Genomic DNA, 24,435 nt, shown 5'->3' on the forward strand with positions numbered 1-24,435 from the left:
CGTAAGGAAGTAAAGGACGGGTATACATATTTGCGAAGCATTTTTGCCCGGCTTCTATGCTTTAGTTATTATTCTGAGACTTTTACCAAGCTTTTATTTTTGCCCGGCTTCTATGCTTTAGTTATTATTCTTTATCTATGTTACATACATAGACAAGAAAAATGCGTAGGAGAAACGTCAAGAACCATAGACATAGAATATATACAACAAGAACAGACGAATAATTTAAGAATACTTGAAACTTCACAACTTTGACTGTCAACATTAACTTTCTTATTTAGTCGATTAATTTTTCTTCCAAAGCAAGGTGCTGAGCGAAACTAATTTGAGCTTCATATTATTTTCATTTTTGCAAAATACTAAATAACATTCGCTAATGGTGCATAGTATTAAATTAAAGCAAATCAGATATGCTGACATAAACGTGATAATGGTGTTTTTATGTCTACTAAATCAAATATAGGTCTGTATGAAGTTGCATCGATTTTTTTGTTTATTTCGTTTTAGAATTACTGTAAATAATTAATTAAAATTGGAATTGTACATATTTCATTTGATAGATTTATGTGATATTACCAGGGTAAAGTAAAATGCCAGCAGTATATTTCATTAATTCTTAAGTCAACTCGACTCATGATATTCATGATTATTATTCTGCCTAAGATGTAATAAAAGAGGTGAAAACTGTAACATGAAATCCTTAAGTGGTAGAAACTGTTGGTTTTTTACCTTGCATTATATTATTAAAAATATAGAACAAAAAAATTAAGATATACTTCAATTCATATATTTCACATATAGATATTAAGGTTTTTATTGATGTCATATTTTAATTTTACTTAACTAATTATTTTTAATGGAACAAGCTATAAAATCACCTATTGTTTAAGTTTGTTTTTGTTGCGTAACTCGTAATTTTATATCAATTAATAGATTTTGCAATTCATTATTTTTATTTCCATTAAATTAAAGTATTTTTTGGGTATTATTCTAGATAGGGTTCATCCATTAATTACGTGTCACACGAATTTCGAGGTTAGGTTAGTAAATATTAGTAATTTTATAATAGTTTGTCAAAGGACTGTCTCATTTCAAACATAGACAGAGAGAATCATGCTATTTTTGTCTTACACTAGTACTAGCACCCAAAAGAAAAGGATGAGTATAATTTTCCGGGTTGTGTGTAGGAAAGTAAATTAAACGATTAAATCAATTATAAAAAAAAGCATTTTATTTCTAGGTAAAAATTATGAATATAAAATTATTTTTATTTGCAAACTTAGTCTAGGATATAAACCTAAATTTGTAAGGGTAAAAAAAATCACACCAGAACCCTGAGGAACCAGACCCCAGAACTTATGAGGTATCCAGAATCTTCCACCTCTCTCTCGATCTTGTGCCTCCCATACCCAGTTGGCACCCACCACCATAACTATGTCGTCAGCCCAGTGTGCCAATGGCAGTCTCAGTTTTCTTTTTCCATCTGGACCTCTCCAGGCTGTCACTTGTAAGGTCCATCTCTCGTCCTGGAGTCTGGCAACGTGGCCAGCCCATCTCCAAAAATGATGATCACTCCATAAACTTGTTATTTAACTGTACAGCGAATAAAATAATTTAATAAGTTAATGTGACGTCACAAAATTTGTGACTCCCCCCTCCCCCTTGTCACAACATGTCACATTTTCTTGACCCCCTCCCCCCCTAAGCGTGTGATGTAACTAATGTATGACCCCATCCATACTATAATCCATACTAGTCCATACTAATATTATAAATGCGAAAGTCTGTCTGTCTGTCTGTGTGTTACCTCTTCACGCTTAAACCGCTAAACCGATTTAGTTGAAATTTGGTATACAGATAGTTTGAGTCCCGGGGTAGGACATAGGATACTTTTTATCCCAGAACTCACCCCTCAAGGGGGTGGAAATTTGTATGGGGAATCAATAACCGCTAAACTGATTTACATGAAACTTGGTATGGGGATAGTTTGAGCTGTGGGAAAGGATATAGAATAACTTTTATCCCCGAAATCATCCCTTAAGGGTGTAAAAAATGGGGTGGAAATGTATAGTGTAGACCAATTTGGGAGTGAAAAAAGCATGGATTAAAAAGCAAATTTGTTTAAGAATTAAGGTACCCAAACTGGAGTATCATAATACCATTTCCAAATTAAATACTATATGATTTACTCATATATTATGTAATTAACAGAGGCTCGTGGCAGTTTTAATAAAATTGTCATTAGGGACTTCTCGTTTATCCACTTTCGATATACCTACCGATATGGATACAAGCTATATATCATATTAAAAAAGATTAAAAGTAGAGGTACAGTGTTGATTTTCCTATTGACTGCCATTTTATTGCACACCAGTGAATTGATCTACGGTTATAGTTGTCCCCTAATTTTCATTATCCTTTTGACTGCACTATTATATTGCACACAGCTGTAAATATTAAGCACATCATATCATAGCTAAAGAGCGATCTCTTCTAGATAACTTTTGAGTAGTTGTAAATGAGAAATAGAGATGTGTAATAAAAAACCGGCCAAGTGCGAGTCGGGCTCTCGCACGAAGGGTTCCGTACCATTGCGCAAAGAAACGGCAAAAAAATCACGTTTGTTGTATGGGAGCCCCACTTAAATATTTATTTTATTCTGTTTTTAGTATTTGTTGTTATAGCGGCAACAGAAATACATCATCTGTGAAAATTTCAACTGTCTAGCTATCACGGTTCATGAGATAACGCCTGGTGACAGACAGACGGACAGCAGAGTCTTAGTAATAGGGTCCCGTTTTTACCCTTTGGGTACGGAACCCTAATAAAAACAATGAAAACTTAATAGTTTTACTCTCTGTTTTAGTAGGTACTAACAAATATTCCCTTAGTTTCTTTATAAAATAAATTAGTAGTCATTTTTTTTCCATATTATCTGCTTAATTTACTTCTTTTACAGTCAAATATCCATTAACTATTAAAACTTTTTAATATTTTGTGTTCTACATTCAATATATATGTATCGAAGTCGATAAATGAGGACTCTCTATGACAGTTCAAAAATGCCACAATAATTTCGGTCTCTAGTAATTAACTTAATGAAATTGATTGTCATATATTTTAGTTTGTAGCAAAAAATTTGCTGACAATTTTTTTCCAGTCTAAATGTTAATCATAGTAAAGAAGAAGTGCGAGTCGGATTTGCGCAACGAGGGTTCCGTACATTACATAATTTTAACAATGTATTTTTTATATGAAACGTGAGTGAAAGGTAAATTGCGGTTTACGATTTATGACGTACTTAATAAAAAAAATTACTTTTGAAGACCTATCCATAGATAACCCCACACATATGGGTTTGATGAAAAAAAAAAATTGTGAGTTTCAGTTCCAAGTATGGGGAACCCCCAAAATTTATTGTTTTTTTTTTTTCTATTTTTGTGTAAAAATCTTAATGCGGTTCACATAATACATCTACTTACCAAGTTTCAACAGTATAGTTCTTATAGTTTCAGAGAAAAGTGGCGGTGACATACGGACGGACAGACAGACATGACGAATCTATAAGGGTTCCGTTTTTTGCCATTTGGCTACGGAACCCTAAAAGTTAGGGTGGGTATCCTAAGCCCATTTTGTGTAGGAGTACACAGGTAGTTGCCCTCAGTGCCCCTTCCACTTCTTCTTAAGAGCACTGTTTAAATGCAAATGGTTTGATTTTGGATTTCATCATCATCATCATGTCAGCCGATAGACGTCCACTGCTGGACATAGGCCTCCCCCAAGGCTCGCCACTCCGACCGATCCTGTGCCGCTCGCAACCACCGAATTCCCGCGACCTTCACCAGGTCGTCGCTCCATCTCGTTGGAGGCCTATTTTGGATTTAAATAAAATAAAAATACCAATAAGTAAGCTCTTAAGATTTGAGTAGTTTTCTCACTATCTCGTGGGATCCATCATCCACCTTGAAAAAATGTTGCTTTAAAACCTAACTTGCTGAAGAAATTTAACTATCTTGTTGTTGACATGTGCCATTCTGGTCTTGATCAGCAGCTCCACCCACTTCATCAAATGTCACCGTTTTGAATGTAAATGGCAATGAGAAATGTAGAAATCACTATATGTATGCCTATAAGATTTGAGGAGTTCCCTCTATTCCTCATGTCTATATATACTTTCAATCAAAACAAATATTTTCTCGGAACAGTTTAGAAATAACTGAGTTTTGAGGTTATGAGGACTTAAAGTTGGACCCGGACTCGGACCCGGACCCGGGTCTGAACATGGACCTTAACTCGGACCCGGACCGAACTCTGACCCAAACTTGGACCCGGACAGCCGGACACGGACCCGGACTCGGATCCGGACCCAGACCCAGACCCGGAAATGCTACTAGAAAAGTGGGTTAGGTGGGTGGGTGGGTTTTGAACTGCGATTCTCACAGGACAGAACTGCTATCAGAAAAGTAGGTTAGGTTAGAGCTGTGACCCTTACAGAAACGAAATGCTATCAGAAAAGTAGGTTAGGTTAGAACTGCGACCCTTACAAAAACGAAATGCTACTAGAAAAGTGGGTCGTTTTACCTCCTTTTCTACATAATTAGGCAAAAGATGCTGTCTTTTTCATTTCATTGTCTGGAATCTAAGAGTGCACCATCAACAATAAGTGAACTTTCAGCAGCATCCCCTATTGAAGTCGGTTTTTTTTTCTTAAGAATTATTTAATTACATTACAATCAATATAAGGCTGACTGGTAGAGAATGCCTTATGGCATTAAGTCCGCCTTTTATACTGTAAGGTTTTTTCTTTTGTGCAATAAAGATTAAATAAATAAATATCAAATTTAACGGATTCAAGGGAATCCATCTACACAAAAAAAAAATATCCATATATATTTTATATCTGGATAAAATTACAGATTTATCGTAAAACCTGGCTAAGGACAGGCCAGGGAAGAGACATTTTGCATGTTTGAGTTGCAATTGTGACAAAACTGAGTTAATTAATGAATTGAAATAGATTGTCTATAAAGAATTTTTTTTGCCCATTTTCTTGAATAACTTCTAAACTGTTTATCCTAAAATTATATAAAAATATATTTGAGATTATCACTTAATATATTTGAGCTCTTTGATTTGATATTTAACACAATATAGATTGAAAAACTTTAATTTTTAATTTTCTCATTTACCCCCCAGAAAGTGTCCCCCATGTTTAAAATTCAGTTGTTTACGTTACATGTTCGTCTTTGGGTCACAAACTTACATATGTATACCAAATTTCAACTTAATTGCTCCAATAGTTTCGGAGAAAATAGGCAGTGACAGACAGACGCACGAGTGATCCTATAAGGGTTCCGTTTTTTTCCTTTTGAGGTACGGAACCCTAAAAATATCCAGTTCATGCATGGCAAATATATCATGCATAATTTTAAATCTCAGTGTAACTTACACTTACAGTGCATTTAGATGTAACAGGGATGTTTTAACTAGGTTACTACTTATTTGCACTAAGCAACTAGTGACCTACACCTACTAGTTATTTCTATAATCAATATTTCAAATCTAAATTGTTAGTAGAGGTGCTTGTAAATGTGTGACCCTTTTTTACCAAATAGCGACTCCACTAGTACCATGGTATGCTAGACACTACCAAAACATCGGGCCCAATGTCGGGCCCGAGCAAGATAATTTTTCCGTTTTTTATCTTCTGTTCTGAACTACCTAGAAGTGCAGAGTGAAACCCCTCGTTTGCTTGTGTGCAGTATCGCGGTGGCGGGTTGCGAGCAGGGCGCGGGCGGGGGCGGGGGCGCGGCGGGCCGCGGCGCGGACACGATCCGGCGCGTGAAGGTGAAGATGTCGTCGGTATCCGCGCAGGGCGTGGTGGAGCGCGCGTCGGCCGAGCTGTCGCGCCGCATCACGGGGCTGGGGCTGCGCGGGCGGCGGCGCTCGCCCGGCGTGGTGGAGCGCGTCGCTAACGCGCTCTGCGGCCCCACCGCCGCCGCGCCCCGCGTGCCCCGCCGCCGGCGCCCGTCCCCTCGCCCCCTCGTCTGGACTCAGTACGTCCAGGAGGAACGCTTTCTTGAAAAGTTCTTCCTGTATTTCAACTCCAACGAGCGACGGACGTTGGCTCAAGTCTGCACCAAGTGGCGCGACGTGCTATACTCGTCGCCGCGATGGTGGACCGGCCTAGTGGCGGTCCTCGACTGCCGCGAGCTCCGCTCGGCCACGGGCTTATGCATGCAGAGGTTCTATAACTCCTTAGTTAGAAGAGGAATCCGCGGGGTTGTGTTAGTTTCGGCTAGTGATGATGATATTAATGAATTTATAAGACAATTTCCCTTGTCGGCTCACCACGTCCACGCTATTAGCCTAAAAGGATGCACAATAACAGACAGAGGGCTTGAAGCGATCTTGGATCACCTACAGGTCAGTTTACTAACATCGTAATATATCTTCAAATTCTGAATTAAAGACAGTACAGATTTATTTAATACTGTAAGGCCCTGGTCTGCAACAAACGCCGAAGGTCGCGTCCGGCGTGACGCTGTACGCGACGTATGAATGCTTATTATGGAAATGCACTATAGTGGTCTCTCTCTCACACGCCAGACGCGGCGCACGGCGTATACAGGTTGTCTCATTTAAATCGGTCAGTATGGGAAAGTCTGAAACTATAAGACATACGAAGATCTGTTCGTAGGAACCATGTCATCGATTGTACAAACAATGCATTTTATTCATTTTAGACATCATGTTTCATAGAGCCATTTACTGCTTAAGGGGCCCACAGACTATCAGTCCGCCGGACGATATCGGCCTGTCAGTTAGAACAAAAATTTGACAGTTCCGAACAACTGACAGGCCGATATCGTCCGGCGGACTGATAGTCAGTGGACCCTTTAGACCTACACAATCGATATCTAAATAGAAATAGTGTAAGTTATTTTTTTCAAAACAACCGGGTTCGATTCCCGAGCTGAGTACAGGTTTTCTTAAATATATGAATGCAGTTTTTCTTCATATTAAAATCGATGACATGGTTTCTACTACGAACAGATCTTCGTATGTCTTATAGTTTCAGACTTTCCCATACTGACCGATTTAAATGAGACACCCTGTAGTGCATTTCCATAGTAAGCATTCGTACGTCGCGTACAGCGTCACGCCGGACGCCGGACGCGACCTACGGCGTTTGTTGCAGACTAGGGCCTAATGCATATTCCTTTATTGCTGTAAGAGGTGATTGTATTTAAACGATTTTTTAAAATTTTTTAGGTTCTGTTTGAACTAGAACTAACTGGATGCAATGAAATAACAGAAGCTGGTTTATGGGCATGTCTAACTCCACGAATTGTCTCACTCACGCTTACTGACTGCATTAACATTGCTGACGAAGCCGTAAGTATTTTCAAAACAATGGATTAATTATCGAACTAATTGGATTCAATCAAGAATCACTTCTATCTCCGTGATCGTGTAAAACTTTATGCAAGGTCTTCGAGGTATTATATCTTGCGTTTTTTAGGGTTCCGTAGTCAACTAGGAACCCTTATAGTTTCGCCTTTAATCAATAAGTCCGACAGTCCAATAAAATCTAGAAAAAAAAAGTTTTTAGGGTACGTCCCCTACACGTAAAGTGCGGGTGTAATTTTTTTTTGCTTCAATCGTACAGCGTGGGGTATCGTTGGATAGGTCTTTCAAAACGAAAAGGGGTCTTCAACAAACATTTTGTGGATAAAGTTAATAAATTCGGTAATTATCGCTCCAAAAAAAAAAATGTGTCACCCCCTCTAAGTTTTGAACCATGGGTCCAAAAAATATGAAAAAAATCGTAGAAATAGAGCTTAAGAAAGCATTAATGAAAACTATAGCGAACATGATCACTTTAGCCGTTTTTGAGTTATCGCAAAAAGCAGTCATGCTCATTATACGTGTATTTCATCCCTTTGTTAACAATCTTCTATACTACTAGCTCCAGTTTAGCCTATTGTGACGGAAGGGTAACTACGGAACCCTACACTGAGCATGGCCCGACATGCTCTTGGCCGGTTTTTTTAATGGTTCCTAGTTTTAAGGGTTCCGTACACAAAGGGTAAAAAACGGGACCCTATTACTAAGACTCCGCTGTCCGTCTGTCGGCCTGTCCGTCTGCCCGTCCGTCCGTCTGTCTGTCACCAGGCTGTATCTCATGAACCGTGATAGCTAGACAGTTGAAATTTTCACAGATGATGTATTTTTGTTGCCGCTATAACAACAAATACTAAAAAGTACGGAAGCCTCGGTGCGCGAGTCCAACTCGCACTTGGCCGGTTTTTTTTTTACACTGTGTCACGACAGGTGATGAGATCACGAGAGACTATAGAGATGACGGTATTCTTTTAAATACCATAATCTAAACGAGCTGTAAATGTTGTAATGCTCTACTTTAACTTCTCTTTCAGTCACACTTTTTGATCGTAGAGCTCAATCCGCTGTATCTAGTGTTCTTCCTGGTTTCGGCATCTGATAGTTTTTTTTAATACAGGTAGGAGCAGTGGCGCAACTCCTGCCGTCCCTATACGAATTCTCCCTTCAAGCATACCATGTAACGGACGCGGCGCTCGGCTACTTCTCGCCCAAACAGAGCGCCTCGCTCAGCGTGCTGAGGCTGCACAGTTGCTGGGAGCTCACCAATCACGGCGTCGTCAATATTGGTGAGTGTTATATGAGTTAAAAGTGAAGTGTACAAGTTAAGTGTAGTTACCACTCAAACAGAGCGCCTCGCTCAGCGTGCTGAGGCTGCACAGTTGCTGGGAGCTCACCAATCACGGCGTCGTCAATATTGGTGTGTTATATGAGTTAAAAGTGAAGTGTACAAGCCAAGTGTAGTTACCACTCAAACAGAGCGCCTCGCTCAGCGTGCTGAGGCTGCACAGTTGCTGGGAGCTCACCAATCACGGCGTCGTCAATATTGGTGAGTGTTATATGAGTTAAAAGTGAAGTGTACAAGCCAAGTGTAGTTACCACTCAAACAGAGCGCCTCGCTCAGCGTGCTGAGGCTGCACAGTTGCTGGGAGCTCACCAATCACGGCGTCGTCAATATTGGTGAGTGTTATATGAGTTAAAAGTGTAGTGTACAAGTTAAGTGTAGTTACCACTCAAACAGAGCGCCTCGCTCAGCGTGCTGAGGCTGCACAGTTGCTGGGGGGAGCTCACCAATCACGGCGTCGTCAATATTGGTGAATGTTATATGAGTTAAAAGTGTAGTGTACAAGTTAAGTGTAGTTACCACTCAAACAGAGCGCCTCGCTCAGCGTGCTGAGGCTGCACAGTTGCTGGGAGCTCACCAATCACGGCGTCGTCAATATTGGTGAGTGTTATATGAGTTAAAAGTGTAGTGTACAAGTTAAGTGTAGTTACCACTCAAACACAGCGCCTCGCTCAGCGTGCTGAGGCTGCACAGTTGCTGGGAGCTCACCAATCACGGCGTCGTCAATATTGGTGAGTATTATATGAGTTAAAAGTGTAGTGTACAAGTTAAGTGTAGTTACCACTCAAACAGAGCGCCTCGCTCAGCGTGCTGAGGCTGCACAGTTGCTGGGAGCTCACCAATCACGGCGTCGTCAATATTGGTGAGTGTTATATGAGTTAAAAGTGTAGTGTACAAGTTAAGTGTAGTTACCACTCAAACACAGCGCCTCGCTCAGCGTGCTGAGGCTGCACAGTTGCTGGGAGCTCACCAATCACGGCGTCGTCAATATTGGTGAGTGTTATATGAGTTAAAAGTGTAGTGTACAAGCCAAGTGTAGTTACCACTCAAGCAGAGCGCCTCGCTCACAGTGCTTAGTTTTCACAGCTGCTGAGCGCTCACCAATCAAGCAGTGGTCAAAATTGGTAAGTATTATACAATACAAATTAGAAGTGTCTTAGATGGGTACCACCCAAACAGAGTGGCTTGCTCAGCATGTTAAGTTAGTAACTTAGCTTAGTATTAGTAGCTACATGAGTACTTACATGACCGTCAGTCGGTTCGGCCTCGGTTTAGCTTAGTGATCGTTCGTTATTACTAGAAAGAAAAAGAAAACAAACGTATAAGGAACATGGAACATCCCATACTTTTCTGTCTTTCAAATATCATATAGGTTTAAAAAAAACATTATTCTGTATGTATTGATATGATATGTATTTTCTATGTGTATTGATTACCTAATTTCGTAAATAATCGCTCCAAAGGTCTGAAAAAAAAATCCGCTGCTGTAACTTATGCTCCGTGATGGGTCCAAATAATATGAAAACCGGCCAAGTGCGAGTCGGACTCGCGTTCCAAGGGTTCCGTACATTACACAATTTTTAACAATTTACCTATTTTTTATGTGAAACGTGAGGTCTAAAAAATCCGTAGGGGTCGGATCAAAAACTAAGTCATTAAGTCCGACTCACGCTTGAACATTTATAATAGGTTGACTGCACATTTCTAATAGGTTTTCCTGTGATCTATAGGTATAGAGCTATTTTGTATATATTTTCTTCAAAATTTTAGATCCAGTAGTTTCGGAGATGAAGGGGGGATGGTAATTTTTTGGCTATTTTCTTAAAAAACATCTAAACTATTTATTTTAAAATTACAAAAAAAATTATTTGAGATTCTCATTACGAGCTCTTTTATTTGATATGTAACACCAAAGATAAATATAACTCCGTAATAGATGGATACAATCTAAGGACAAAACGTGCCTCAAAAATCACGAAAATTTGATTCTCGATCAGATGGCGCCACTAGCTTTGGCCTACTCTCGTATAGAGGGCGTTGACGGTTTCGTTTGTTATTTATAATTTTAACGCATATCCGTTAAAGAACACTGGTCAAAATCATATAAAAATAATTAATGCAAATAAAAAAATCATCCATATTTAAATACATTTTAACGTATTTTTATAAATCTTCATTTTTAGTTTTAAAGTATGTCGATAGATGGCAGTGAATTTACAGTGGTTACAAAATTTACTATGACAATACCGCTCTATCTTATTATATCCTCTTTGGTAACACGATATAGTTTTAAAAACTTTATTTTTTAATTTTCTCATTTACCCCCCAAAAGTGGCCCCCATGTTTAAAATTCATTTGTTTACTTTACATGTCCGTCTTTGGGTCACAAACTTGCGTACGTGTACCAAATTTCAACTTAATTGGTCCAGTAGTTACGGAGAAAATAGGCTGTGACAAACTGACAGACAGACAGACGCACACAAGGGTACACTACATAATTCCGAAAAATGTTATGCCGAATTTTATTATTCCGATTTTTAAATGCTCGACCTATCAAAATTCCGAATGTCGTAATTACGAATGATGAAAATCACGAAGATTTTATGGACTACAGGATCCCAAGCTGGTGGTAGAGAAAAGCCATCTTCCCTATTAAAGTTCGGATATTTCTTAATCTCAATGGCCTCGCGCAGCATTCTGGGTATGTAACGCTTCTCCTTGGCAAGAACCAGAGGCTTATCAAACTTGATTGAGTGATTGGCTTTATCCATGACATGCTCACAGACAGCAGACCTAGGTCGACGGTGCTTGACATCAGCTATGTGTTCCTTCACCCGAGTGGAAATGCTCCGTTTCGTCTGCCCGACATATGATAGGCCACACTCACAGTCCAGCCTGTACACTCCACACTTTTTTTTTCATTGGAAAAATGCTTTATGCATACCCACACCCTCGGGGGAGAAAGTGCGGGTTATGTGGGACTCGGCAAAAGGCGCCACTACCCACTAAAAAACCAACGCGCCATTCTAACCTAACCTAACCCACTTTTCTGGCGACAGTTCGTTTTCTTGAGGGTCGCAGTTCTGCCGAATTTATTTATGCCGAATTTTTATGCCAAAAATATTTTATGCCGAATTTAACGTGATGCGGCACGACAGGCACCCGTAATAATTACTAAAACGTGAGTCTTTATTTGAATATCACGAATTTCATTTTTCCGACCTTACAAAAGACCGAATTTCTGAATTCCGAATTATTTTATTTCCGATCGGACAATGGGTTTTTCGGAATTTAAGAATTCGGAAAATATTTGTTTCGGAAAAGTGTTAAATCGGAGCTTTCGGTCAAATGACAGTCGGATATTAAATTTTCGGAAATAGCACATTCGTGATTTTCTCCCATCGTGTTTTTAAAAATCGTAATTTTGATATTTCGGACTTATAAAAAATCGGGATTATGAAAATCGCGCTTATAAAATTCGGAAAAACTTATTTCGGAATATTTGGGTGTTCCCATCCTACAAGGGTTCCGTTTTTTCCTTTTGAGGTACGGAACCTTAAAAAGTAAAGAGTCACTGAAAACTATTTAGAATGTGATCCGGTTAGCACCGTTTAAGTTTTCGCAAACAGTATTGAGTAGTAAAAACCGGCCAAGTGCGAGTCGGACTCGCGCACCGAGGGTTCCGTACATTACACAATTTAAACAATGTATTTTTTATGTGAAACGTAAGTGAAAGGTAAATTGCGGTTGACGATTTTTGACGTATTTAAAAAAACTACTTCCTAGATCTCGATCAAACCAATTTTCGGTAGAAGTTTGCATGGTAATGTACATCATATATTTTTTTTAGTTTTATCATTCTCTTATTTTAGAAGTTACAGGGGGGGGGGACACACATTTTACCACTTTGGAAGTGTCTCTCGCGCAAACTATTCAGTTTAGAAAAAATTGATATTAGAAACCTCAATATCATTTTTGAAGACCTATCCATGGATATGGGATATGGGTTTGATGAAAAAAATAATTGAGTTTCAGTTCTAAGTATCGGGAACCCCAAAAATTTATTGTTTTTTTTTTCTTTTTTTGTGTGAAAATCGTAATGCGGTTCACAAAATACATCTACTTACCAAGTTTCAACAGTATAGTTCTTAGTTTCGGAAAAAAGTGGCTGTGACATACGGACGGACAGACAGACAGACATGACGAATCCATAAGGGTTCCGTTTTTTGCCATTTGGCTACGGAACCCTAAAAAGGACCTGTAGTCGTGACGCACATCTAATTCCAAGAACCGGCACGTGCCATCCATCAGGCAAGTTAATTAAAGGTCTATAAAAATAGATGGAGCCTGAACCTGAAATAGAAATAGGTATAACATGTTCAAAGAACATAACAGAGAGCTTCCAATTAGTCCAACTGAGTGCTCTACATCCACATGCATTCGTGTTTCCGTGTCAAGAGACCGATCTTAGCATTGTGCCCGGTCTCGCATGCCTACAATACTTTAGTTAAATAAATGCTTGGCATACGTATTGTAACACGCTTTAGCCCATCTTAAACCTAACCGCTAGGTTATAAGAGCTACAGTGACACTGACTAAGAGTTTGCGTAGTGCGTAGTGCGTAAAACAATTAAATTAAACGGCTTGAAACGTCTCTTGGTTATCTGCACTTATAACGTATGCGGAGTGAAATCTGGACAAAATTTAATGTCGTATTAAATAAAAACAACATATTATGGTTATTTTTCATAAATTTTCATGTTGACATCGTTAAATAAATGCAAGATAATGTTTACTAAAATGCGAGATTTTTAACGGAAGTTGTGGTACTTTAAAGCCATCGGTGTCGAAAACGCAAATGTTGTCTTTTTTTTAACCGACTTCAAGATTTCAAAAGGAGGAGGTTATCAATTCGGTTGTTTTTTTTTTTAAATGTTTGTTACTCCATAACTCCGTCATTTCTGGACCGATTTTGACCGATCTGGACCGAAAATTCTTTTTTTGATTGTAAATATATACATCCCGTCCCGTTTTTGTCAAAACGCAGTTCTGATGATGGGATCCATGAGGAATCGAGGGAACTCCTCAAATGTTAAAGGCATACATATAGTGATTTTAGTATTTTCATCAACAAATCAAGCACTTACATTTAAAAAAGTGACATTTGATGAAGTGGAACTGCTGATGATGATCAGAACGGAACTCTTTAATGACGCATAGTTCACGTTTGGCGATTTGTCCTCTTCGTTATGATTGTTAAGCAAGTTATGTTTTCAAGAAACATTTTTGTCAATCTCGAGTTCTGATGATGGGATCCATTAGGAATCGAGGGAACTCCTCAAATGTGAAAGGCATACGTATAGTGATTTTTGTATTTTTATCAACAAATCCAGCATTTCCATTTTAAAAAGTGACATTTGATGAAGTGGAACTGCTGATGATGATCAGAATGGAACTCTTTAATGACGCATAGTTTACGTTTGGCGATTTGTCCTCTTCTTTATGTTTGTTAAGCAACTTAAGTTTTTAAGACATATTTTTGTCAAGCTCGAGTTCTGATGATGAGACCCATGAGGAACCGAGGGAACTCCTCAGATGTGAAAGGCATACATATTGTGATTTTTGTATTTTCATCAACAAATCCAGCATTTACATTAAAAAAAGTGACATTTGATGAAGTGGAACTGCTGATGATGATCAGAATGGAACTCTTCAATGACACATAGTTCACGTTTGGCGATTTGTTCTCTTCCTTATGGACCCAGACCCAAACTTGGACCCGGACTCGGACCCGGACCCGGGTCTGGACATGGACCCCAACTCGGATCCGGACCAAGACCGAACTCTGACCCAAACTTGGACCCAGACAGCCGGACACGGACCCGGACTCGGATCCGGACCCAGACCCGGACCCGGAAATGCTACTAGAAAAGTGGGTTAGGTTAGGTTAGGTTAGAACTGCGACCCTTACAAAAACGAAATCCTACTAGAAAAGTGGGTGGTTAAACCTCCTTTTCTACATTATTAGGCAATATTATAATAATTAGGCAATTAGGCAAAAGTAGGCAAAAGATGGATTAGGATAATTAGGCAAAAGATGCTGTCTTTTTTATTTCATTGTCTGGAATCTAAGAGTGAATCTTCAACAATAAGTAAACTTTCAGCGGCATCCCCCATTGAAGTCGGTTTTTTTTTCCTAAAAATTATGTAGTTAAAATTTTATCTTCCTTAGGAAAACTTTTTTAGGATACTTCGTATGCTCGACATATTTCACATTCTCGTCCATTGGATCATTGGTATTTTCAAAATAGTAGTTACCTTGTCATAAATTTATATTTTAAGTGACATGATTAGTCCCCCATACATCCCATTACGCAAAAACAGCTGTTTTTGTACATTTTTGTGGGTATGACGAACCCACATTATCAAAGTTATTTTTTTTATTTTCGGAGACGGTGACCTTATCTTTTCTGAAATGTTTGCCGATGCCCATATCTTCAAGATATTTTTAGACAGTTCTACTGCCACATTTGAATAATCTCATGACCTTTCTGTAAGATTTTGTGACTCAGCGGGCTGTCATTTTCTTCACCGATCTCTCCCAGGAAACTGGCTAATGCTGGAATGTTTACCTGATCCAGACTTTCTAGTGGTAGTTTTTTTAAGAAAAAGGATTTAAAAATATTATTAACTTACCTCCACCTCTAACCCGCTTCCACAAAATGAACCACTTATCTTCGCTTTCAGCCATAGGGAAATAGTACTGGAGAAATTACATACAGTTTCGCGACGGTGTTCTTCTAGATTGACCACTATTGCAAGAGAAAGAATCCAATGACCATGAAACTTACCGGATTAATTGACAGATACATATAGACTTTAAATTGGTAGTTGGATATAATTTCAGTTCAAAACTTTGTCCAGATTTCACTCCGCATACGTTAGGGTAGTTTTTATCCCAGAAATCATTCTTTAAGGGGGTGAAAAGGGGGGTAGAAGTTTTTATGGGGAATCGATAAAATGCAGATTGGATAAAAAATAAGCTAACCAAATTACTAACTCCACGCAGACAAGTCGCGGGCAAAAGCTAGTACGTAAATATTCCTAAAAATAGCTTTACCCCCGGATCTGAAATCTGAAATCACATTACTCAAAAAAAAAGTGACTAGATCTACCGAAATTAAACTGCCTTCTACTAGAACTACCGTGAAACTACCTCGCGGACCGTCTCCTAATGTGGTTGGGCTGACTTTAAAATATAATGTAACATGATTTTTTTTTACCCGCAGTGCATTCTCTTCCCAACCTGACCGTACTGTCACTAAGCGGGTGCAGCAAAGTGACTGACGAAGGTGTAGAGCTCCTAGCTGAGAACTTGCCGCGGCTCCGCTGCCTCGACCTGAGCTGGTGCCCGCGCGTCACCGACAACGCACTGGAGTACATCGCTTGCGACCTCAACCACCTGGAAGAACTGACTCTAGACCGGTATGTTCCTATCCTAACTTCGAGCGCATACAATATTGACGGATTGAGCTTCTAGCAAAGAACTTACAATACAGTAAAACAACCTCCAACGCGTGCAATAGTGACAGATGATTGAGCTCCTGGCTGAGAATTTGCCGCGGCTTCGCGTCCGCGCGTTACTCAATGCGCTGAAGTACGTTGCTTGCGACCTTAACCATCTGAAGAAACTGAGTCTTCACTACACTTTACACAAGTATGTTTATGTTTATTTTTGATGCAAAATCATAGGTAGTAGGATTTTTATGTTCGGAAATAATAGTCACCAGTTTTTTCTACATAAACCATAACTACCTATGATATTAGTTAAATATGCATAATTCCATAATCATTTTACACACATTATATTTACCGCCGACTAGAAAATGTTTTTTTTTTTTTGCGTGATTACTTTTCTTCAAACTTTAATACGAAGTCGGGGGTTCATATTCTTCTAAGTTTCATCAATCAATTTTTTTTGGATTTTCTTTCTTTTGGTATCCAATGTTTAAAATTCAAACTTTTTTAATTACAGTTGCGTGCACATAACGGATATAGGCGTGGGTTACATCAGTACGATGCAATCGTTAGTGGCGCTGTTCTTGCGCTGGTGCTCGCAACTCCGTGACTTTGGCGTACAACATCTCTGCGGTATGCGGTCGCTGCAGCTGTTGTCACTGGCCGGTAACAACTTTATATTCCTTCCTTATACAGAATGGCTAAAAATAAGTGCATTCCCGTTGCCGTTGTCTCGAAAAAAAAAATTTACGCTACCATAGAAAATGGACCAGCCAAAATGTATGATACAGCCAGTTTTTTTTTTCGCGATTCCCATAGTAAAAGTTGCTCAGTATAATCCCAAAACCTCCCTGGCAACGGGAATCTTCTTTGTCCTACCCTTATCCCAGTTTATCTGGGGTCGGGTCTTCCCGTACATTTGCGCCAAAGAATTCTATTTCGGGTTGTCTGTGGGTTAATGTTCTGCTTCTGGACCTCTCTTTGCACGTTAGACCACCATGTAGAAGGTGGCCTGCCTTGTCCGGCTTGTCCCTTCGGCTGTTCTGGGAGATTAAGGACCCGTTTTATGGGATGAGTTTCTTCACGCCTCATTACGTGCCCGTACCAACGTAATCGTCCTTCTTTCACCTTGGCATTTCCCTGGCAACGGGAATGTACTTATTTTTTAGCCAACCTGTATAAAGTACAGATAAAGATCATCGGACGCTCATGTATTGTACAGTTCATGTTATTAAACATCAACACGGGCAAAGTGACAAAATTATGTATACAGGTCATTATTGCCCAACATTAAGGTCGTGTGAACATAATTTTGCCACTTTGTCCGTGTCGATTTTTAATGCTTTGACTATACAAATAAACATAGCGGTGGGTTACATCAGTACGACGCATTCGTTGGTGGCACTGTTCTTGCGCTGACGCTCTCATTTGCGTGATTTTGGCGTGCAACGTCTCTACGGGATGCGGGCGCTCCAGCTGCTGTCACTGACCGGTGGCCGGGAACTCGAGAGCCCAGTATCGATTTTAGTCGAAAAATGTTAAATTGATAGATTTAGTCGGTGAAATTGTACACATTTTGTTACGTAATAGAAATAACAAGTAGGTACTGGTTTCTATTAGCACGTCTTTTCATCATGCCGTTTAATAGATTTTTTTTTTTTAAAACAGACACTAAATTAGTAATGATTTTTTTTCTGATGGACGTTTAGATAATCGCGCGTAAAGCATTTTTGAATTTCGTAAAGTTTGGACTGCTAATAATTGTAATTTTGTATTACGCATATCCTGTACTCCACCTTTAACAGACTACATTTTTGTTATTATGACTTTGAAGTAGTGTAAATCAAAGTTAGACGAAATCAATTTTCTCCAGAAATAACTTCTAAACTGGTGACAATTTCTCTGAAAACGGACTTAATTTCAACGTAATTTATTTGTGAGTGACTTCCACTTCACTGCTTTAGGTAGTCTAGTAGTATTCTTTTGTACGGGCGATGAGAAAAATTGGTCTCATGTAATGGTTTTTTCATACAGGTTTTTTTTAAATGTATTGTTTACTTAATTTTTTTTACTAGAGGTTTTTTAGTAATATGCTGAATATCCTATTGTAATTCACAGTATTTCATTGCAATATTCATCATAAATTTGTATAAAATGACTAGTAAAATATGCAACCTACAAACTAACCTGTATTGTTTACTCTATACAAGCTCATACAAAAACACTCAAAGGTGATATATTATTGGCCGGTACTGTACTTGTTATTTAGATATTACGTAACAAAAGGACGACTTTCGACGAATTTCAACGACTAAATTTATCAATGTTACATTTTTGCTCTAAAATCGTTACCGGGCTCTTAATACTCGTTACGTTGTCTACTGTCATTGGGCGCACACATATACATAAACGTGGGATACATAAGTAAGATGCAGATATTAGGAACACTGTTTACGTGTGAGTAGCACGTACATCTCTAAGTGATGAGGTGTTTGGTGTGTTTTAATGTTTGTTTGTCTAATGATTGGCGCAGTCGGTGGGATGGAAGAAAAATTTATTAGTAACAGTTTAGTAGTTATCTAATATCTTATAATAATTGCAATATCAGTATCATATAATTTGAATAGGTTGCCCGCTGCTGACTTCAGGCGGTCTCTCAAGTCTGATCCAACTGCGGCAGCTCCGAGAGCTCGAGCTGACAAATTGCCCCGGCGCCTCGCCCGAGCTCTTCGACTATCTGCATGAGCATCTACCCCGGTGCACCATCATAGAGTAATCAGTGTAATCACGTCAATTCAACAGGTACTCGAGGAAAATCATTTTCGTTGCATTTTGCATTCAATACTGAACACGTCATATTGTATGATGTTTGTCATGTTGTATGATGCCGTTTGATCAGTATTTATTTTTATAGAGCTGTACCGAATATACAGTTCAGATCTTACCTAACCGAATATTCGGCCGAATTATTCGATTCATCTGTATCATCTCATAATTTGAAAACGCTTTAATTAAATTAGCAGCGACAGATGAATCGCTTCTTAGGCAATTCCCTAGAAACAAACAGGTCAAAGGCAAGAGACACTCAAACAAATCACCATTATCCAAATAATCAAAATATCCTGTGGATTCAACATGCTGAATACCAAATCTTCAGAATTCGAATAGCAGAAAAACGGTTCTGTTTTAGTTTAAATTATAATGATTTGTTGATACATAACTTTTCATTATAATTATCATGAAGATTACCTATAAGATTGTAACGAAAATAATTACTTATTTATTTTAGCGCCACCTTGTAGACACTTATAAACCTCGATTTGATCATCAGTAATGGCAAGATGGCGGCATCTAATTGCGGATTTTGACCAAACAAACGAAAAACGGCTCCAGCACAATATGTTAATTTTTCTTAACAATCTATTGCAGATGTGTTTATTTGTTCGTTTGGTCTAAATCCAATAACTACCAAACATTAAAAAAAGAAAGTATTTATAATTTTATGACGCACGTATTATTTTGATAATGTAGTTATTCTGGTCCTTTTATTATTGAGTTGGTTTATTGCTCATCTTTGGATTGAATAGCAATATTGATTTTATATTTATTTAGGTATATAGAAAATAAGGATAAGTCAATTGTTTAGTTTGTGTAATTATTTAGATGTTATAATATTTACATAAACGGTTAAATATTTCATGTAGAACTGTTTGTATTGGTAGTTTTGTAGAAGCATTGCAGAACAATTCAAAACACCTACCTACAATATGCAAAACACACAATATGATCAAGTTCTAACTATTTGCTCAAATTGTTTTAAATGTTATGTCGAAACTGCGTCTGAAAAGAATATTATAAAAGTGTTTATGTAATGATTTACTAATCAGCTTGTACATATTTAAATCAAAATCGGATAATTTTAAAAAGTGTGCATGAGATTTTTCGCAGATATGAGCAGATTATACAATGAAAATACTGAAATGCATCTACTTTAATGAAATCTTTTAAAAGAGCCTAAAATGAATCATGTAATTTACCCGTTATGACCTGTGTATTTTTCTTCTATACCAATACGTAAGTCATGATGTATCATGATGTATGTGTATTTCCTTTGTATTCGATTCTAAATAACCTTTAGAATTTCGTCTTTTAAATTGGTACAGTTGATGTAATACGTATTACGTACATTAACTGTTTGTAAATAAGATCAGCATTATCGCTGGACATACTATACCCATAGAGCCATGAGACTTCAGAAAAGGTCTGTATATAAACTGAATAATTATATTTAAGACTCTTTTTTCCGATTGACGATTTTGGTGTGTAGCACTGTTTTCTCAGTCTATAAAATATAATTATTTGTGCTGTTCTCAGAGGGCACTAAATTTGGTAAGCGCATAATTACGTGTCGAAACGTTAATGATAGCCAAAGAGAATATATAGGATAGAGGGGTACTGTCATAGTAAATTTTGTAGTCACAGTAAATGTACTGCCATCTATCGACACACGATTAAAACTAAAAATAAAAATATCAAAAAATACATGGATACAATATGGATATATATGGTACATGATTTTTTGATTTTTATGATTTTGACCCATGTTGTTTCACTGATATGTGTTAAAATTGTTAAATAACAAACGAAACCGTCAACGCCATCTAAACGAGAAAAGGCCAAAGGTTGGTAGCGCTAAGTGCGAGAATCAAATTTTCTTGGTTTCCGAGGCACGTTTTTTCCTTAGACTTTATTCATCTTATACGGAGTTTAAATAACTTAGCGGTTTCACTCGCGTATTTTTAGTCACTCGCGCGACATGTTTCGGAGAGCCCTAGGTCTCCATTTTCAAACACTAACAGTGCCTGAGTGAGTAGCGGTCACGACGGATGGGCGTCATGGACTTTTAAATTCGATTACACGGAGTTATATAGGTCTTTGATGACAGCGTGAGCGGCGACCACATCAAGGTTCCTTTTCTTGAAAGTAACACATTTGTAACAATAACAATCTACTTTCCGTAACATTGTATAAATTTCTTAGAGAAAGTTTCCATTTGCCTTTTAAAACTTCACCATTTCTACATAAAACTCTTTTATCTACTCAACTCATCGGAACCGGAAATAAGTTTGTGCGGATATATATTAAATACAATTTAGTCTTTATTGACTTATATAATCATTTTCGTATTGAAAATCCAGTCAACATTTTGGGAAGTTCAATACATTTATATAAAAATCGACGAGGCAAATAATGAATTTCAATCAACGTGTAACTCGTTGGTTTCTCTTTACATCTACCTTTAATGTACGGTAGAATAAATTATTGGTTTATAAACCAGCAGAATAACATTGACAAGATTGCTTTATTTTATAAACAAAAAGTACGTATTTTGTAAATAGTTACGTTACCTATTATGCTTCTTGCATTTATTTATTTGACAGTATTACGCCAGCGCATAAATAAATTGCACATTGTTTTTTCTGTGAGTTACATGTTTTGTAACGTTACATTTCAGTATTTACATGTTTTGGCTATTTTATTTGTAAAGATATGAATATGAGCGTACAATATTTTTAATTTGTCGCTATACCGTCCGAAGTTGTGAGTTTGTGTGCGTGTGCCTGTGTGAACACCTAAGTTCGTATCCATACGATACGACAGAAATGCTTGATACCCTGTATATGTTAGAGACCCTACTTTCCAAGGTAATTAACGTTTCCAAATGTTCGTGTGCATTCGGCCTTAGATTATTAGTTAAGTCGCGATACTCTGCACAGAGCAGTCGTATCCTAGACTAAAACACCAAGTATAATATTTATGAATGGCACGTTTCTCTACAACAAACGCTGCATTTAATCTTAAGCATGATATTTCGAAGGCAACTAGTGATATATTGCAACGTTGCATGTATCGAAACACATCAGCCTTCTGGTTAGTTTTTAACTTTTAGAAGACGAGCCAGATGGTTGATGTGTATCGTATATTAATATATGCTTTGCAAATAGAATAGTAAAGAAGATCTGTCGAAGTTTAACCAGTTGTTATTTCAGGCATAGTATCGTATTATACATATGTTAGTAACGTACAATAAAAGGTATTTCACCGGTCATGGCACTCGTGGCCGATGCCTACATAAAAATTGAGGATATTTTAGAGACGAACACTTACGAAACTTAATTTAATGAAGTTAAAGTTGCAATTTCATTGATAATGAAATTGCTCAAGGTGGAGATTGTAATTACATCTGTACTTTCATTACTTAAGTTTTATTTTTGTGGGTATCTAAAAATTCGTTGCCGCTAGTGAGCGCCGGCTATAACCGTTACCTTGTGGTAAAATTATCGGTTCCCATGGCAATATTAGCTTACTAAATAGCGTTCGACCATATTGCTGTATCGGTTTGGATTTTTTCTAGTCATGAAATTATTTATACCTAAACAAAAAGTAGTTCTTAGCATTTCCTATTCGGTAATCCTGTGACAGTTTTAAAGTAGTGTGTAATGAGAACATGAAAAGTGTGTATCCTAACGCGTGTAGTGTGTTTAAAAAAGATTTGCAATAACAATATAGACTGGGGATTCACGTAGACAGACTGTTAATAGATTTATATATTTAACAGTTAAACCAAGAAGTCTGCCGAAATGTTGACAGCACACGTAGTGCAATTTTAAACTTGTATGAAATTATGACGTATAAATAACACTGGCACTGCGTATGCTTGCAAAATCTTTGCAGACTTTTCTTGGGTTATCTCTACTACTGTATTGTATCATCAAGTCGATGCAAACTGTGACAGTAAACATTGTTGTTTACCTAAAGTAAGGACGCAAAGAACGAACAATTCTGTACATTGACCTGCCTGTTCCTATCTCTATCGCACGCGCGCGTAATTATATTGCTATCCTGCCCATGATGCTGGCGCGGGCCGTCAATGACACTGTGCAAGAGGGACTGCAATATAACATTAAATAATTTCACGGTTTAGAGTTTAGACTCACTTGTTTTAGCGAGTGACTAGGATCGAAATTTATGGAGAATAATGTCATAGTTTGCATTTACTTGCGGCGCGTGAGTAAAATTAATATAGCAACCTTAAATAATTCATAGTAACAAACAAAATTTATAGTAGATACGTAATTGAAAGGAAATATTGGTTTGAAGTTGCCTTTTAGTGTCGTATCATCTGTGGTGAAATAGCAATACCTATGTCAATTGTAATTTGAACTCATTTACACTATAAACGTGCCAGTACCCAGAACGTCTTCGATGTAGGTGCTTAGTCTTACAAGTACTATCTCCTAGTTCAAATTTCATTTGAGCAACTCCTATTGTCGATTGAAACTTCCATATATTCTAAACCGGAATATTATAAAAAGAACTAAAAGGTTTAAAACTTTTTAAAAGAAAATGACACATGAGGAGTCAGTTGTATTGTGTTAGATTACTGGACCATGGATGATGTAAATACGACGTGTTTTGTATATAAACAATTAAATTAGTAAAATAATATACATAATATGTTACGTATATAAATCTCACATTGTTGACGAGACGAGATTCCTTCTCCATTGCTTTATAACGGTTGTAATGAAATCTTAATAAGCAATACCTACAATGTTAAAAAATATCTACCTAATAACTCTTGGTTTTAAATTTAAAGTTCCGTGCCTGTAACATTTCTTGTCTATAAGCATCGCTAAGCTGTAAGAATTGTATATTATAAATGCCGGAGATATTTTTGTACAGCTTCAAATCTTCAATTAGTCATAAGAAGATGCGTTTTGCTCCAATAATTAATGTTCCCTGTAGACAAAATTGTTGTCTACTTTAAGTGTACTTTAACCCTGAGTTGTAAATGGGCAACTATTTTCCATATGTTTAATGCACCTGCTAGAATTTTATTGGCATCAGTGTATCTTCTCCCTGTGTTGTATTTAGAGAATTCGAAATTACACCCGATTTGTACAATACCCAAGTGAGATGTTATAGTGCAATATAGATGTATTGTTTTACCAAATTTATTTTTTATTTATCTTCCATCCTACCAATAATCCTCTATCAACATTTTTCCCCAATGATTGTCAACGATGTCCGTCGCCTTGTCACGACAAAATATTCTGACTTTATTCAGGAAGTGGGTCCATAGAAGCCACAAACATCTTATATAG

At 37.7% G+C, this 24,435-nt stretch overlaps 1 protein-coding gene across 2 annotated transcripts; it reads left to right on the plus strand.

Moving 5' to 3' along the window:
- Window positions 1-225: 225 nt before the first annotated feature.
- LOC134745141 (F-box/LRR-repeat protein 16) lies at window positions 226-24,284 on the plus strand. Of its 2 annotated transcripts, XM_063679115.1 has the most exons (7): window positions 237-463; window positions 5,763-6,426; window positions 7,276-7,398; window positions 8,525-8,693; window positions 16,039-16,234; window positions 16,785-16,933; window positions 18,895-24,284. In XM_063679115.1, the coding sequence occupies exons 2-7, from the start codon at window positions 5,854-5,856 to the stop codon at window positions 19,041-19,043; spliced, it is 1,359 nt and encodes a 452-aa protein (XP_063535185.1). In that variant the 5' UTR covers window positions 237-463; window positions 5,763-5,853; the 3' UTR covers window positions 19,044-24,284. The 2 variants fall into 2 exon arrangements, with proteins under 2 accessions (XP_063535186.1, XP_063535185.1); XM_063679116.1 differs by lacking the exon at window positions 7,276-7,398 and having other exon boundaries at window positions 226-463.
- The last annotated feature ends 151 nt before the right edge of the window (window positions 24,285-24,435 follow it).

Source organism: Cydia strobilella, chromosome 11 (genome assembly GCF_947568885.1).
Source record: "Cydia strobilella chromosome 11, ilCydStro3.1, whole genome shotgun sequence".
NCBI classification, from domain to species: Eukaryota; Metazoa; Arthropoda; class Insecta; order Lepidoptera; family Tortricidae; genus Cydia; species Cydia strobilella.

Bases quoted from the DNA above. Each gene is read 5' to 3' on its own strand.
- LOC134745141 (XM_063679115.1), top strand. From the start codon at position 5,854: ATGTCGTCGGTATCCGCGCAGGGCGTGGTGGAGCGCGCGTCGGCCGAG. The intron at 6,427-7,275 runs GTCAGTTTACTA...AAAATTTTTTAG, and splicing joins CGATCTTGGATCACCTACAG to GTTCTGTTTGAACTAGAACT. The intron at 16,934-18,894 runs GTAACAACTTTA...TAATTTGAATAG, and splicing joins GCAGCTGTTGTCACTGGCCG to GTTGCCCGCTGCTGACTTCA.